General features: G+C 40.2%; 1 protein-coding gene across 1 annotated transcript in view; it reads left to right on the top strand.

The window, feature by feature from the left end:
- The window catches only part of cfap46 (cilia and flagella associated protein 46), a 219,984-nt gene extending 210,568 nt beyond the window's left edge, over positions 1-9,416 (top strand). The window contains exons 58-59 of the mRNA XM_072557677.1: positions 4,280-4,396; positions 9,046-9,416. Coding sequence (XP_072413778.1) covers positions 4,280-4,396; positions 9,046-9,170 — 242 coding nt within the window. The 3' untranslated portion in view covers positions 9,171-9,416. The remainder of the gene's footprint in view (positions 1-4,279; positions 4,397-9,045) is intronic.
- Positions 9,417-18,294: the final 8,878 nt, after the last annotated feature.

Here is an 18,294-nt window from a genome sequence, read left to right as displayed (position 1 = left end):
TACAGGTTTAGCAATGAAGCTTTTCCATGTCATTTGCGTCCATCATATGGTCAGGCGTTCAATTTGTGCACTTTGAAAACAAAATTATGGTTGTAGCTACTTTCAAATTGCAGCATCGGAGCTGCAAGCCAGGAGGAGTATGTGCATTTGTTTAGCATTGATCATTGCTGTTCTGTATAGGCATTCAACAACAGCTGGGAGTAAGGAAAAGCCACTTGATCTATTGGCAGTAGGCTCCGGCTCCAAACTGTCCCAAATGTTTATGTATATACTATCCATGTTTTGACGCAAGGTCGTAATACCTGCTTTAAATCTGCTTTTCAATGATTTATAATTTTGACCTCTGATCTGACTGGACTGAATTATATGTTAATCTCAATAAATTTACAATTTCTCCTGTCCCTGTCCCCTTCACACAGCCAAGTTAAAGCAGCAGACTATTTTTAAAAAATCACTTGAGAACGGCACCCTATTCATTCAAGATGCAACCACATTGCCTCCTGTCTTTACTAGCCATAAAAGACTTATATAAAGAGACTTTTATCTCAATAATTTGTGGGAGTGAATACAATCCATATCCAACTTTGAAATATTTCTTTCTAAATTTCATAGCTTGAGAAAAGAAAATATCTTTTTTTTTAATCTATAAAATGTATCAATTTTGATAAAAATGAACAAAGAATAATTTTTTTATCCATGGCTTTTGGTTTTCATCAGAGGCCAGGATTTAATAGTGTCAAAACAGATGGCCTCTGGTGGGACAGGGGTGTACAGTAGCATATCATGACATCTATTTGGGCTTCTAAAGTCATCATACCAAGAAATAGCATCATGGATGGGAAGCAGTGAGTGAAATGAGACCACCCCAGCCCCATATCATCTGATTTAGATTATTAAGCCTTGCATTTCTTCGGGTGTCAGTGTCTACAATAACTGCAGTCCAGACAGACTGTGATAACTCTGTGCAACTTGATGGTAGATGATGGTACAGGTCAATTCCAATTACTTGCATTGAGACTGGTGGCTCTCAAGGCTAGTGGCTCTGAATATCTTGGCCTCAGACTTGATCTGTGCTTCAGTAGAGACACATGCAGAATTCCTAGGCCTCAACAACAACATCAAGTTTACAATGGTTGAGGGCAATCAATCAAATAGATCCATAGGCTCCGGAGATGTGGCTGGATTGCCCCAAGTCCAAGAAATCTTTGATTGCCACATGTGGTCATCAGGGTTCCTATAGCCAGGCAGAAGCACTCTTGAATTACAAGAGACTTCGCTCCTTTAATGTTCAAATGGTCCACAGTGGATCCTGTAACTGTATGAACTCTAACCCATGGACAGGATACATCCTCAGTTCACAGAGGCATCACTAATAAATGACTGATGACACTGGTGAGGAATATTTGATTCGACATTAAAGAGAACAGACATTGATTTGCTTAAGTGAGATTTTGGATGGCTGGACTGATCAGGGAGTATTCCATAGTAATACCAGTAATACTCTTGCTAATTGTGAATGTGCAAGTTGCAGCAGGCAATCTCAGGCAGTACAGGGGACAAGTCCTGGCTTTAGAAGACATCCTAGATTATAAGGCATCCTTATACAAGGATGGTGAATCGGACTCTGAAAAGGAGCTGCAGCATTCAGATTAGCTTCCTGGACCACTTGGAGGGCCTCAGAATTTAGATGGTACAAACAAGTTGGGAGGTTGCAATCCTAAAATATTTTCATAAAGTACATCATGCCAGCAATCTAGTATAACAAGGATCCAAATATTGGCCCACTACAACTTCAGTTGCCCAACAATAAAGCTTTGTTTTGACGATTAGCACATTGCATCTCGGAGATAGTTCCTCCCATCATAAGACCATAAGATATAGGTAGAGAATTAGGCCATTCAACCCACTGAGTCTGCTCAGCCAATCAATCATGATTGGGGTTGAGACACATATCATTCTCCAGCCTTCTCCCCATACCCCTTGATCCCCTTACGAAGCTCTGTTGTAAGTATAATCAATGACTTGGAGTCACCATTGCCCCGACTTTCTTGAAGTTCGGATATGCTGCTGATGCAAAGTACTTAATCAGTTCCTCTGCCATTTATTTTTTTCCTGTTACTACTCTGGTCTCAGTTTCTAGCTATCCAATGTGCTTTCTTGCCTGTCTCAACTTTTAAATATCTAAAATAGAACGCTTGCAATCTTCTTCTTTTATACCACCTGATGAAGGTGCAGCGCTTCGAAAGTTAGTGCCTCCAAATAAACCTATGTCCTGGTATTGTGTGATTTTTAACTTTGTCGACCCCAGTCCAACACCGAAACCTCCAAATTATTGATATTACTTGCTAGGCTGCTCTCGTTTCATCTTCCTGGCCACAATTCTTTTAAAACATTACCCTCTGCTGGTCTTTAAAGGCTTCCCAATCCTCATAGATCAGTTCTGAGGAAGGTTCGCTCAATCCAAAACACTAACTCTGATTTGTCTTCACTGAGAACAACCTAGCTCTCAATGCTGGCAAAACCATGGAACCTATTATTGACTTTCGGTGGGATGTTACTCATGCCCCCCTACACATTAACAGCACAGAGGTGGAACAAGTGGAGAATGTCAAGCTCCTGGGAGTGATCATCCACAACAAGCTTTCTTGGACTCTTCATGTGGACGCACTGGTTACAAAGGCCCAACAACATCTCTTCTTCGTCAGGCAGCTAAGGAAATTTGGCATGACGGCGAATACCCTTGGCAATGTTTATAGGTGCGCCAGTGAGAGCATTCTGTCTGGATGTATCACTACCTGGTATGTCAATTGTACCATTCAAGATCAGAGACGGTTACAGAGAATGGTGAACTCGACCCAGACAATCACAAAGGCCAACGTCCCATCTATAGAATCCATCTACCAGGCCCGCTGTCAAGGAAGGGCCGTCAGTATTCTCAAAGATCCTGGCAATGATTTTCTACAACCTCTACCATCAGTGAGAAGGTACAGAAGCCTGAACATGCACCAGCTGGTTTCAAAACAGTTTCTACCCTACTGTTGTTAGAATACTGAATGGACTCATAAACTCTTAACAATCACCTGTACCTGTGTTTTTGTTTTTGCCACCATTTGCCTATTATTTACTATCTATGCTACTTAACTCTGTGATCTGCCTATATTGCTTGCAAGACAAAGCTTTTCACTGTGCCTCGGTACACATGACAATAAATTTAATTCAGATGCTTCCAGACCTGCTGAGCTTTTCCAGAAATTCTGTTTCTGACAAAAGCATACTATATTAGTATTTCATTACAGCACTTCATCTTCATGTAAGCCATTTGTAGCATTTCTCACTTGGTATCCTTGGCAAGGGAATCAAAGAATGCTAAGAAGGCAAATTCAACCATCAGAACTATTTTGACAATCTTCCAATCACGATGGCACATGAACCTAAATGATTTCCTGCAGTGAATGTCCCATCAAATGCTGCTTTTAGCCATGCCACTCAGTTTAATGAAGCCATTTCCACTGGATTTTACTCAGTCAACCAGCTAAAATTACACTGGAAACCAATTTTTATTATTTACTTTATAAATAAGCAACCCACTTGCTTTGTACAGTTGCATATGCTACTTGAGGCAGCTATCAAGTTCACTGGTCCTCGGTGGGTTTCCAGTGATTATGGAGACATTGAATTCACCTGGTGTGTATTTAAGATTAAAAACAGGCCCTCCGAGTTTTTCTGCAAGTGTTCACCTTTCCTCAAAACTGTTTGTCTGACTAATCTAGTGCATTGCTTCGAGGATCCATGGATTTTTTAAAAAATCACAAGCAACTTCACATGTGCGCTGAGGAACCAGTGGAATGAAGTTAGCTGTGATAATTATGTATATTTCTCAAGAATAGAAGTCTCTATCAATTTTAGTAACAACAGCAATATTTGTAAAACATTTAGGAATAGGAACTGCATTATTTTCCCTCCATGGATGACTTTGAGACAATGTGCATAAATATGCACAAAGTATTCCTGGAATTATATGAATAAAACCACTCACTCATCTTTAACTTGGTTTGTATTTAGATTAAATGTTAATGCCAAGAATCTCATTTTCCAATGTCAAGCATTATTCTGAGTATATTAACTACTTTAAATGTTTCACTGCCTAAAAGTTATAAATTATAAGCTCTCAATAAACTATGTTAATTACTGAATTTATATTTGGATGAGTTAATATTGCTAACTTGTGAATATACTAAGAGTGATTACTTTAACAATTCATGGTCATGTTTGTTTTTAGATTTGTTAGAAGTTGGCAAGACAACTGGCCAAGCAATTCTTGAAATAATCAAATCAGGAGCACAAAATGATTCCACAAATGGTGATGAATCGCCTGATAAGAATCCAGATGCTTTAGGTATGTAAACCGCTTTAGGTATGTAAACCATTGTCATCCTACTTTGCAAAACTGGTGAGTACAGAAATCAAAGGTTCATGCAACTGGACATGCGGCTGAAGAGATAATGTGGGAGGGAAAACTTTCGATTTCTGGGGCACCTGGACTGGTGTAGAAGGAGGTGGGACCAGTACAATTTCTATAGATGGAATTTTCACAGAGCCAGGACTTGTGATGGGAAGGTTTGCTAGTGTTGGTGGAACAGTTTAAACTAACTTGGAAACCTGTCTGTAGATTGAGAAAGGGGGTGAAAAAAATTTTAAAAGTCAGAAAGTTTGAGAGTGAACATGGGAGGACAAGAACAGAAAGGCTACAAAGTAGATAAAAGGAAGTTGTTCAATGATTATTAGCATATTTGTCAAAGGAAGGAGTCTAACAAGCAAACTGAGCTGAAAGCACTTCCATAACCATGAAGTGCTTCGAGAGGATGGTCATGGCACATAATTCCCAGCCTGCCTCGCTCCCCTGAAATTTGCCTCCCAATGTAACAGGTTCACAGCAGATGCCATTTTCCTAACCCTGCACTCTTCCCTCAAACATCTGGACAAGAACACCTACATTAGATTCCTATTCATCAACTACAGCTCCGCCTTCAGCACCATTATTCCCTCCAGGCTGATCTCAAAACTCTGAGACCTAGGTCTCGGCTCTGCCCTCTGCAACTGGATCTTCAGCTTCCTGACCCACAGACCGCAATCAGTGAAGGTAACCAACTGTACCTCCTCCACAATAACACTTGACAGTGGAGCCCCCCAAGGATGCTTTCTCAGCCCCATACTATACTCCCTGTACATCCACAAGTGTGTAGCCAAATTCTGAATGAATGTCATCCACAACTTTGCTGATGATACCATTGTGGTAGAACGGATATCAGACAACAGTGAATCAGAATACAGATAGAAGATTTGGTCGGCACGGTGGTGCAGTGATTAGCACTGCTGCCTCACAGCACCAGAGACCTGGGTTCAATTCCTGCCTTGGGCAACTTTCCATGTGGAGTTTGCACATTCTCCCCGTGTCTGCGTGGGTTTCCTCCGGGTGCTCCGGTTTCCTCCCACAGTCCAAAAATGTGCAGGTTAGGTGAATTGGCCATGCTAAGTTGCCCGTAGGGGAATGGGTCTGGGTGGGTTGCTCTTTGGAGGGTCGGTGTGGACTTGTTGGGCCGAAGGGCCTGTTTCCACACTGTAAGTAATCTAATCTAGGAGACTTAGTGTCGTGATGCAATGATAACAATCTCTCTCAATGTCAGCAAAACAAAAGAATTGATCATTGACTTCAGGAAGAAAGGAGAAGAACATGTTACCCATCTACATCAATGGAATGGAGGTTGAGAGGGTTGAAAGCATCAAGTTCCTCGGAGTGACGAAAACCAAAAGCAAGTCCTGGACTTCCCATGTAGATTCAGTGGACAAGAAGGCACAACAACCCCTCTTCTTGCTCAGCCAGTTTAGGAAATTCAGCTTGTGCATAAAGACCCTCACCAACTTTTACAGCTGTAACATAGAAAGCATTCTATTTGGGTGTATAACGGCCTGGTATGGCAACCACTCTGCCCAGGACTGTAAGAAAACACAGAGGGTGGTGTGCACAACTGAGACCATCACGGAGGCCAACTTCCATCCATGGACTCCATTTATACTTCCCATTGCTGCAGAAAGGCTGCCAACATCATCAAAGGCCCCTACCACACCAATAATGCTCTCCTACAGGCCTTTTCTGTTTGGCAGAAGATGCAGAAGCGTGAACACATGTACCAATAGGTTCATGAACAGCTTCTTCCTTGCTGTTATTAGACTGTTGAATGGATTCTCTAACTTCAAATAATGTTGCTGTTGCTAATATTAATCTTGCTTCATGCACCTCCTGTGTGGTGGAATCTGTATAGGCAAAAGTGAGGACTGCAAATGCTGGAGATTAGAGTCTAGATTAGAGTGATGCTGGAAAAGCACAGCAGGTCAGGCAGCATCTGAGGAGCAGGAAAATCAATGCTTCGGGCAAAAGCCTTTCATCACAACTCATTCCTGATGAAGGGCTTTTGCCCGAAACATCAATTTTCCTGCTCCTCGAATGCTGCCTGACCTGTTGTGCTTTTCCAGCATCACTCTAATCTAAACACTGGTGGAATCTGTATGCCTGACTCTGCATAAGCATCCTATGATCTGTATGTCCTTGCTGATTATGATCTGCCTGTACTGCTCACAAACAAAGCTTTTCACATACTTAGGTACCTGTGACTATAATGAATCAAATCATAGAGACTTGGATGTGGGATATCACAGCTATCACTGGAAAAGGCAGAGTGGCAGCTCAACATATGAATACAGAGGAGGATTAAAAAAAAGCAGAAGGGATTGCAATATTAGTTGAATAGCTCATAGGACATGCTAGAAAGGTCTCAAATGAGGTATTAGGATTGACCTGAGCAACAACAAGAAGGACAATCACACTGCTGGAACTATACATTAGATCTCAAAGCAGAGAGGAAAGTTGTTCAGAGGCACAGAACCTGTACGGCAGCAACTGTAGGTAATATTAAAAAGGTGCAAATCAGTTTGAAAGGTATAGAGGATGCCTTAAAATACATTGAGATAACTTTTTAAACCCGTATATAGTGAGTCCAGCAAGAGAAGGGATAGTTCTGAATGTAAATGAAGCTTGTCAGATAAAAGGGATCTCAGTGAGAGAATATTTTAGAAGCAATAATCACAACACATTTAGGTCTAGTGTAGTTGTGGCAGAGGATAAAGATGGATCAAAAGTGTAAGTTTTAAACTGGGAAAAGGCAAATTTTAGTCAGATGAAATGTGATTTTGCAAATATAAACTGATATCGCTGCTTGAAGATTAATCAGTTTCAGAGCCGTTGGAAGCTTTCAAAGAGGCAATAATGACAGTTCAGAACAAATATGTTGATTTCTTCAAAGAAAAACAGTAGGACTCCCAGATCTAGGTTTTACTGAAGACAAGCCTGTGTTCCAGTCCTATCTGCTCCAAAGGTATGGTATAGCATATCTGAACAGGTTGATTAGGAAATATAATACATGAATTTTAATATGCCTTTTACCAAGGTCCCATATGGCAGACTGCTCAGAAACTTAAACGTTCGTGTATCTGTGGGAAAGTAGTCAATTCAATCCAAATTGATGCAGTGATAGAAAACAAACCTAGTGGTCAATGGATGTTGTGATGGGGTGCTTCCAGTGGGATTTCGTCGGGCTCAGTAGTCATCTGTTATTGTTCATAGTGTATAGCAATGAATTTCAGCTTAAATATTGGGAGTATGATTCAGAAACGTGGGAAAACTGGCTCAGTGATTAACAGAAAGGAAGAAAAGTGTTGACTGCAGTAAGATATCAATGGACTTAAGTCGAAGACACGTGAGAATGCAGGAGAACAGACAAACCAAGGGAATACACAAAAAATGGTAGGATTCTGAGAAATACTGATGAACAGCGAGAGATCTTTTGAGTCCCCTTCCATAGATCCCTGAAGGCAGTGGGGTAAGTAGATAAAAGTGATCACCTGAGATAAAAAAAAACACATTCTCCAACCAAGTTTGAATGGCTAGATGTGAATCTCATTAGTAAGTGGTGAGAGGTCTATTTGCATTTATTTGCATGCTACCAGTACTTAATCTCACCTCATTGATATGTATTCTCCTATTTGCCATGCATGGATTAAAATAATTGCTGACAGTTACAGAAAGAAAGTCAGAGCAGGTATCTGGTGATTCAACTTGCCACATGTTCCTGGGGAGGGGATGGTGAAGAAAGCATGGAGGTCATGGCTCAATGTAACCAGGCCATTGAGAAAACAACACCACTTGAACCAAATAGGTTGTGCTCTAACTGTGCCTTCAACATTGAATTGACAGGGACATTGATAGGATGCCTTATTTACACAGGGTATGTAGGCACTGGCTGAGTCCTACTGCATCTCAAGTACCTGCCTGTTGTCCACACAGACCAGAAACTGACCACTCAAGCATCAATGTGTTTCTCTGAAGAGGAAAGCTGTGATTAAAAACATGTAAAAGGTGTCACTGTAACTCATTGAATCTCAACTCAAAGTTTGACCTAAACATGGACAAGTATTTGTGGAGTTCAGGATAGCCCCTCCCTAAGCCACCATTGGCACTGTGGAAGCGCATCTAATGAAGAAATATGAGGTGAAATTATCTGCATCCCTGAGAAATTGGAAGCTAATATCAACACAACTTTCTGTGTAAAGGTGTTGCTTTTAAAAAAAAATCCCTAATATTTGTCTCCAGAATGGATCTCTTCATGGTGAGCTCATGTGCCCTACAGATGTCCATTATGCCTCATCTCCCAGGATGTCAGCAGATTTGGCTGGATCCTGTTGAAGCTGAAGGAGTGGTGTCTGCCAGTATCTGGAGTCTTATCGTTACACCATTAATGCATTATTCAGTATCCCATGATTAACAATAATATTTTAGTGTATTTCCAAAAACTTGATACAGGCACATTAATTGCATATGTATATGGTACATAAATGGAAACGCGAGTAAATGTGAATCTATTTCAAATATGTTGTGATAATGTACTTGGTTGCATACTTAAAGAATTCTGTTTTTTTTTCTCTCCCTTGCAGTGGAAGATGATTCCTTATCCAGGCACTTTACCTTACAGACAAGCAACCATCCAGAAGAATTTCACAATCAGCAAACTGCTTTTAATTTCATCCTTTATGGACTACCAAATCTAATTGTCACCTAGTCCATTGAAAGACACAATATTAAATCTTCTGTTATGCAGTTTTGCTATCTTTTTGCTGTAAGCTGCTAGGAATCAGTACACAGTTGATTGAGAGTACTCTCTCGTTCAACCTCACCAGTCCAAAATGCTTTGGACCAATACTTTTTCAATTTGAGTATAGAATGACATTAGACTATCATGAGTGTGGATGAGAAAGTGCAGTAAATAGAAGTATTTACCTGATGTATAAAACAATGATAAAATATTACAAAGCAATAATAAAAGATGTTTACTTATCCAAATATTGTATCTTCTGTGTTTTCACTCCTGAGTACCATATTAAAATGATTCCAATGATATAGAGGGGAGGAGTGATTCCAGACTCTGCTTAATTTACCAATAGTTGGAAGGGGAGTAGAAGAAGTTGGCTGAATATCAACAGCAAGAATAGCTGGTTCTGGTTCCTGTCTGGTATACAGTCGCCCCCCTGGTGTGGCTTCTGCAACCGGAGGTCCTGTCATGATGTGGCAAGAGCCACAGGGTTTGAGTTTGAGTTTATCTGCTCTGACAGATAGTCTCCTGTTCTCACAGGCTCCAGCCATTTCTTCTGATTAGCTCTCCCCCTCCCCCATCACACCAGGTGATGACAATTTTCAAGCCTCAAAATATTGTCCCATTGGGAAAAGGTTTGAGAAGCACAACTTTACCAGTTTAAAGTTACTAACGCACCTTGTAATATATGAACATAGTATTTGAGTGATGTTTAACAATTTTTTGCTGACTCTGATTATTCCAAAACTGTCCAAAATGCTGTGTCACAGAAACTGAGAAACTGAAGATAGGAGCAAAAGTCGGCCATATGACCCTCCAGTGTGAACATGGCTGATTAGCCAACTCAGTGCCCTGTTCCTGCCTTTGCTCCATACCTTTTGATCCCTTTAGGTCTAAGAAAAATATCTAACTTGAAAACATTCAATGTCTTGGTCTCGACTGCTTTCTGTGGCAGAGAATTCCACTCTTCGGGTGAACAAATTCCACACATACCTGACTTGTCTGCTGAAGACTTAATTGCTGAGATCTGCATGCATCAAAATACCAATAGCAACACATCCTGTAAGTCAGGTGAACATGTTAATGTTGTATGTTTTGTCTGCATCTTTGCACCTGATTTGTATTAAGGGAAACACCTTTATCGTTTGTTGGGTGAGACGAATACATTTTGCTGATTCAACATCTGAAGAAATCCAGGACTTTTCTTCTCCCTTTATTTTAGTAAAAGTTTATTTTAGTCAACTTAATGAATTAAACTATGGGTTTCATGCTGAATTTAACTACAATGGAGACCAGATTATTTCCTGATGTTGAAGTTTAACCAGCTTTCAAATGCATAATCACAATTGGCAATAAATATTTTAAACTGAATAAAAATAAAGTTTCCTCATGGCCCCATTAACTTTATTTTGGATAATTATTTATTAAGTTAATGACGAGTGTCCTGCCTAGTACAACAATGTCATTTTATGAACTTTCAGTCAATACTTAAAGAAAATGAAGAGGCAATCAAGCAGTTGAGATGACTGATAAAAACCATGCATGTTTTGGATTTGGGCTGTAAACTGTATCAGATCTCCAGCAAATGCCTCATTAAATATGGATATACGTAGCATTATCGGGTGGCCTATAGACTACTCCCACCAGTGACTTCTTCCTCTTACTATTCCTGATCTCTACCTTAATTGATTTAACATTTTGCTCCTTAGATCCTAGTCTCTCCCTATCGCCCTAATCTCATCCTCAATTAAGAACGTTACCGACCTCCCTTACCTTCTTGCCGATCCTTCCTCATCACCTGATACCTTGAATATTTAATTCCCAGTCATCACCACCTGCAACTACGTTTCTGTAATGGCAATGAAATCATACCCTATTGTACTGATTTGCACAACAAGTTCATCAACTTTGTTTCAAATACTGCAGGCATTCAGATAAAGTGTCCTTATACTCATTGTCCCTTTAGAATCTAGCAATCTCCCTATCTTTTGCATATGATTCTGTTGCTCAGTTTTACTTATTTATTTTTGAATTTTTGCTCTGGTCTCTGCATTGCTTCCTTCTGACTTTCTGTCTGGACTCCCATCCACTTGCTGTTTTAGTCTACCCATCCTCACAGTCTCTCTGCTCACTGCATCTACTTTTACACCAACTGTTGCATCATCTGATCTGATGCTCTGGTTACTGTAATCCACCCCTTTTGAACAGGTCATACCTTCTCCAGGAGAGAACCCGATGATCCATAAATCTGAAACCCTGCCCCTGCACCAAATCTTCAGCCACACATTTGTCTGCCATAGCTTCCTATTCTTGCCCTCATGTGGCACAGGAAGCAATCCAGAGATTACTCCTTGAGGTTCTTTTTAGTTTCCTTTCTAACTCCCTAAATTTGCTTTTCATGACCTCATCCCTTTTCCTATCTATGAATCATTAGTACTGATGTGTACCATGACTTCTGGCTGCATACCTTCCCTTTTAAGAATGCCATAGACTCGATCCGAGACATCCCTGGCCCTGACACCCAGGAGGCAGCATACCATCCGGGAATCCTGTTCTCATCCACAATGATCACTATTGCTCACCTCTTCTCCCCTTTTCCCTTCTGAGCCACAGAGCCAGGCTCAGTGCCAGAAACCAGACCGCTGTCCCTGGTAGGTTGTCCTCTGTTTCCAAAGTGGTGTACTTGTTATTGAGGGGAACAGCCTCTGGGGATCCCTATATTGACTGCCTATACCCTTTCCCTCTCCTGATGCTCACCCAGCTACCTTCAGTTTGTAACCTAAATGTGACTACTTTCCTGTAACTTCTCTCTATCAACCCCTCAGCCTCCCGAATGATCTGACGTTCATCCAGCTCCAGTTCCTTAATGCAGTCTGTGAGGTACTGAAGTTGGGTGCACTTCTCGCAAGTCAGCAGGGACACTTGTGGTGACCCTTACCTTCCGCATTTTGTAAGAGGAGCATGCAACTGCTCTAGTCTCCATCCCCTCTGCTCTTTTTTAAAAAAGAAAAAGAAACTTTACCTGAGTCTCACCATATCCCCTCTCACCCAAGTCTACCAACACAAAACCTTGACACTTTTCCTCACACGACACTACCCCTCAGCAAGGCTGCTCCTGAGATGAAAATCTTTATGTAACCATGGAACATGTGTGGTAAGATACTGTTTGAAATTTTAATATTCATGCCCTAGTTTCTCGTTTTGTGTCTGCCAAATTTCTCGTATCAAACATCCAGTTCCTTATGGTCAAAGTTGGATATTTTCTTATCTTCAATTATAATATGTTGTCGTGTACTTTCTGTGTAATGATAAAGTTGAAATCTTTTTTGCTGATTTTGTGACTGAATGCAATGATGATGTTTGGGCCAATGTTGTGCATTAATGAGCAGCAGGAAAAAAGGGTTGAGCAATTCCAAATGCGAAGGTGAGAGAAATCCATAGATTATGTGGAAACCTGTAAAAGAAAATGGAGAGAGAGAATCTGATACACAATTTATGCCTCCCATAGGGGAGAAAACTATGTAACAGGAAATTGTGCAGCTATTTTGTTCTAACAAGCTCTGAGCTTGTTAGCATCTGTTTTTCAGATGCTGCAACTGTCCTCAGAGCATCAAAACTACATCTTTTTTCTGTAACCCACTTTACTCGGGAGTGTAGACAGAAACCATACTGAGGAGGGCATCAAAAATTATGAATTTAATCATCATGATGTGATGGTTTCAGCTTGATCCAACTATTTTGGAGCTCAAATGCTTCATTTGTTTGTTTCTTTTATTCCCGTTAAATTGAACACCCGTCAGGCCACAGGAATGATGTTCCTGTGTTCCAGAAAGTGTTTGACTATTCCCAGAAGGAGAGTTAGATACACACACACTTGTGAGGACAATTGTAGACCATGGAATCAAAGGGACATGGACAATAACAAAATTGGCTGAGTAGTAGGAAGCAGAGTGTAATGGTCAATGGAGGAAGGTTTGTAGTGGAGTTCTCCAGGGGTCAGTATTGGAAAGCTTGTTTTTCCTGAAATATATTGATGATTGAGATCTTGGTGTGCAGGGAACAGTTTAAAAGTTTACAGGTGACATGAAACATTTAAAAATTTTAAACTGTGTCAGAGTACAGATCTCCAAAATTACACAGACAGGTTGGGGAGTGGCCAGCAAGGTAGCAGATGGGGTTCAATGCAGAGAAGTGAGAGGTGATGCATTTTGATAGCGAGTATACTTTGTAGGAATATATAAAATTTCAAAGCATTTTGAATGGTCAGGAGCAAAATTCTCATTCTAAGCCAGGCCTGAATATTGTTTTCTTGTGTCTTTCGGGTCTAATTCTACCTTATTCTACAAGGTACAGTGGGCGGCACGGTGGCACAGTGGTTAGCACTGCTGCCTCACAGCGCCTGAGACCCGGGTTCAATTCCCGCCTCAGGTGACTGTCTGTGTGGAGTTTGCACGTTCTCCCTGTGTCTGCGTGGGTTTCCTCCCACAGTCCAAAGATATGCAGGTCAGGTGAATTGGCCTTGCTAATTTGCCTGCAGTGTTAGGTAAGGGATAAATGTAGGGGTATGGGTGGGTTGCGCTTTGGCGGTTCGGTGTGGACTCGTTGGGCTGAAGGGCCTGTTTCCACACTGTAATGTAATCCAATCTAGTAACTGTATGGAACTCTTTGTGAGTACTTGTTAATTACAGCTCAAACTATACACACATTCCCTCTGCATTTGTTCAGAGATTCTGATCCTATCTCTTTAATCACGTGACTCTGAAATCATCATTCATCATCATTAAAGTCTGATGTTAATTCCGTTACTCTACTAAAGCTACATTAGCATCCTCTCAAGGATAATGTAGTGGTCCAAATTCTGCCAAACATCTCTCCAATCAGCCCAAGAAAATATACTAATGTTGCAATATCTTTGTACTTTATATCTTTCATTGTAGCCTACTGGATTTTTTTGCTCATGGAATGTTGACACATTGACCATCCCAAATTGCTCTCAAAGTAAGTGGCTTGCTAGACCATTTCAGAGCAGTTAATCATTTTGCTGTAGATCTGGAGTTACATGAGGCAAACTGAGTAAGGATGGCAGATTTCTCCCCTAAAGATGTTAGTGAACCAGATTATATTCATGACAATCAATAATCATCAACATCAAAAACAAAAAACGGAAGTTGCTGGAAAAACTCAACAGGTCTGGCAGCATTTGTGAAAAGAAAGCAGAGTTAACATTTCAGGTCTGGTGACCCTTCCTCAGAACTGGAACTTAAGTTCTGAAGAAGGGTCACTAGACCCTGAACGTTAACTCTGATATCTCTTTACAGATGCTACCAAACCTCCTGAGCTTTTCCAGCAACTTCTGATTTTGTTTCTGATTTACAGAATCTACAGTTCTTTCGGTTTTTATTGTCACCATCACAATGGCTTTAATTACAGATTTTTCTGCGATTGAATTTGAATTTTACCATAACAGTCAGACCTCAACTACATGCCAAAAGCATTAACTTGTAGTGATGTTCCCGTTGCACCACCACTCTCAGAGAATTGTTAAGGAACACCGGACAGGGTTTGGAAGTGGTATTTCAGTGCAATTGGAAAGTTCTCCATTTACATGAACTACTAGAGAGGAGAAGCTGCAGTTGAAAATAACTTTACAGAGATATACATTGGCTAAATGACATTTGACAGTGTGGACTTTCAGCAGGGAGGACGGGGAAAGCACAATATTCTATAGGCAATCATTGCTGCTTATCAGCATGCTGAAGATATGAGTGCTGATGACAAAGGTCAACATTTATTGCTTATTACCAGTTACTCTTGTAACATTAATGGTGAGCTTTCTTGAACCATGTAGTTCTTGGTGTAGACCTCCCACTCCTGCTGGTTGATATCAAGTTTGATAGTTGTGCGTCTGATAGGAAAAAGATAGTCTTTTGTAATTTTATATTAACCTTTGCTGAAGGAGTACTCACAGTAATTGTTGGAAATATCTGAAAGGTCATTGTAAAAAATAAGTGACAACATAAAACTGTTTTATTTTCAGAAAGACATTGGATTCAAACAATTACTAGAAAACTGTGCCTTTGAGAAAAGCAATGTGTTCCTGAAAAAGGCTGAGTATTATTTATTGATGATGCATTCATGGGAATATCCAGTTCATTTTTACTGTCTTGATAATAAGATAAAAATGGAGAATAAATAAACCTGTACAGATCAATTCGATACAAATTAAATCATAAATAAAGAAAGATTCTGTGGATGCTGGAGATCTGTCATAGAGATGTAAAGCATGGAAACAGACCCTTTGGTCCAACCCATCCATGTCGACCAGATGCCCCAACCCAATCTAGTCCCACCTGCCAGCACCCAGTCCAAATCCTTCCTATTCATATACCCATCCAGATGCCTTTTAAATGTTGCAATTGTACCAGCCTCCACCAGTTCCTCTGGCAGCTCATGCCATACATGTACCACCCTTTGCATCAAAAAGTTGCTCCTTAGGTCTCTTTTATATCTCTCCCCTCTCCCCCTAAACCTATGCCCTCTAGTTCTGGACTCCATGACCCCAGGGAAGAGGCTTTGTCTATTTATCATATCCATGCCCCTCATAATTTTATAAACTTCTGTAAGGTCACCCCTCAGCCTTGGATGCTCCAGAGAAAATAGCCCCAGCCTGTTCAACCTCTCCCTATAGCTCAAATTCTCCAACCTTGGCAACATCCTTGTAATTCTTTTCTGAGCCCTTTCAAGTTTCACAACATTTTTCCAATAAATTGCACTCAATATTCCAAACATGGCCTAACCAATGTCCTGTACATCTGCAACATGACCTCCCAACTCCCATACTCAATACTCTGACCAATAAAAAAATGGAATTCTTCACTATCCTATCTACCTGCAACTCCACTTTCAAGGAGCTATGAACCTGCACTCCAAAGTCTATTTGTTCAGCAACACTCCCTTGGACCTTACCATTAAGTGTATAAGTACTGCTGGAATTTGCTTTCCAAAGTGCAGCACCTCACATTTATCTAAATTAAATTCCGTCTGCCACCTCTCAGCCCATTGGCCCATCTGATCAAGATCCAGTTGTAATCTGAGGTAACCCTCTTCGCTGTCCACTACACCTCCAATTTTGGTGTCATCTACAAACTTACTAACTGTACCTCTTATGCTCACATCCATATCTTTTTATATTAATGATGAAAAGTAGTGGACCCAGCATCGATCCTGTGGCACTCCACTGGTCACAGGCCTCCAATCTGAAAACAATTCCCCATCACCACCCTCTGTCTTCTATGTTCGAGCCAGTCCTGTATCCAAATGCCTTGTTCTCCCTGTATTCCATAAGATCTAACCTTACTAACCAATCTCCCATAGGGAACCTTGTTGAATGCCTTACTGAAGTCCATATAGATCACGTCTACCACTCTGCCCTCATCAATCCTCTTTGTTACTTCTTCAAAAAACTCAATCAAGTTTGTGAGACATGACTTTCTCCAGCACTTTTGGCTTTTACATATTAAACCATTTTGTTCTATAAACTACAGATTCAAGTCTTATATCATGAACAGACTACTTTTCCTCTTAATTTTTTAATTGATCTCCTTTCTTAAGGGTCTTGATTTTGTTGAAGCATTGATCACCAGTTACAAATTTTAGAAGCTCCTTATGCTGTGAACTGTTATGTTGTGTCTCAGTCAATATGTCAGAATAACCTTAAGAGACACAGTAAATAAGTATGCCTTTAAGAGACACATTCATCACTGTATACTAGCACTTGACCGAGAGTATTAGGGTCTCAGACTCCACTTTAACTCGGACCACTTGAAACATTATTCATTGATGGTAACATGCTACCCTTTGTAGTGGAATAGCCTAATATTTGTCCAGGCATGGATGTGCCTATGAATGTAATATCTCAGTGAACTCTGATAAATGTCACTTGGATCTTTCAGTACCATTACCCACAGCCAGTTCTTTTATTACAAACTATAACACAAGCATTGCTGAGACACACAAAGTACATGTTGGAGGCAAAGCATAAATCATAAGCCAGACAAATTATATTTTTTAAATCACTCATATCTGCTCAGGGACTAACACGTTTTCTCTGCTCTGGGCAAGACTTTGTTCTATGTTATTATGACATATTGTATTTGATTTATTGAAAGTTGCTGGGTGTCACCAAATCATTTGAGTTGTGACAATGAATAATACCAAGCTGTCCAATTGATGCTTCTAAACTCTCAAGTGATCCTGCGCTCACCAACATTTTCGACACTGGACACTATTTAGGATGTTGATATATGTGCAAACATTCCTTCTCTAATTGATAAATACTGAATCCAATTGTAGTACTTTTCATTCTAGCCTTGCTTGAAATCAGTTATCTCAGCAAGGTGATAAAATTCAAGCAGTAACCTTTTTGTCTGTGTAGCTGATCTATTCATTGTACAACCTTAATGAACTGTCGCTGGAGATTATCCATTAACTAATTAGCATCTGCTCTTTTAATTTCAGATACATTCCATGTTACATTGATCTATGTTCTTTTATAAATTGATGGGCTAAATTCTGCCCGGTGAGATCCTGGGCAGTCCTTTTAACTCTTCTCTTAGCTCCAGATAATACTGAATAAATATGAAGAAGCTGTGGAAAAGATCAATGAGAATGTTTGGGCCAGTGTTAAGAGGATTTGCTCAACAAGGAGACAGTAAAATTGCCGTCAAATCAAGCTTTGAAGGAGCAAGCAAGCATGAAAGTAAATGTACCCGGGGCTGTGAAACTCTTGAAATGTTGGTACAGAAATCAATTACTTAAAAGATATCAAAGAATTTCTGCTTTAAAAAGGTGTCTGAAAATATTATCTGAAAATAAAAGTAGCAATGCCTCTGAGGAAATTGAGACAGAAAGATTGCATTGCTATCATTACAGAAGTTTTTTTGACAGATTTTCTCAATTCAAAAGTCAGTAAAAAGGGAGCTAATTTTCCTGTCTGTTCACTTTTCTTTACATTTCCGCATGTAGAAGGAGCTGGCGTCGATCTGCAGTCAACCAATAAAGCATTCAATGGGATAGAGGATTCCTACTATGACAC

Source organism: Chiloscyllium punctatum, chromosome 38, assembly GCF_047496795.1.
Source record: "Chiloscyllium punctatum isolate Juve2018m chromosome 38, sChiPun1.3, whole genome shotgun sequence".
NCBI lineage: Eukaryota > Metazoa > Chordata > Chondrichthyes > Orectolobiformes > Hemiscylliidae > Chiloscyllium > Chiloscyllium punctatum.
This window is presented reverse-complemented; position numbering and strand designations above follow the sequence as displayed.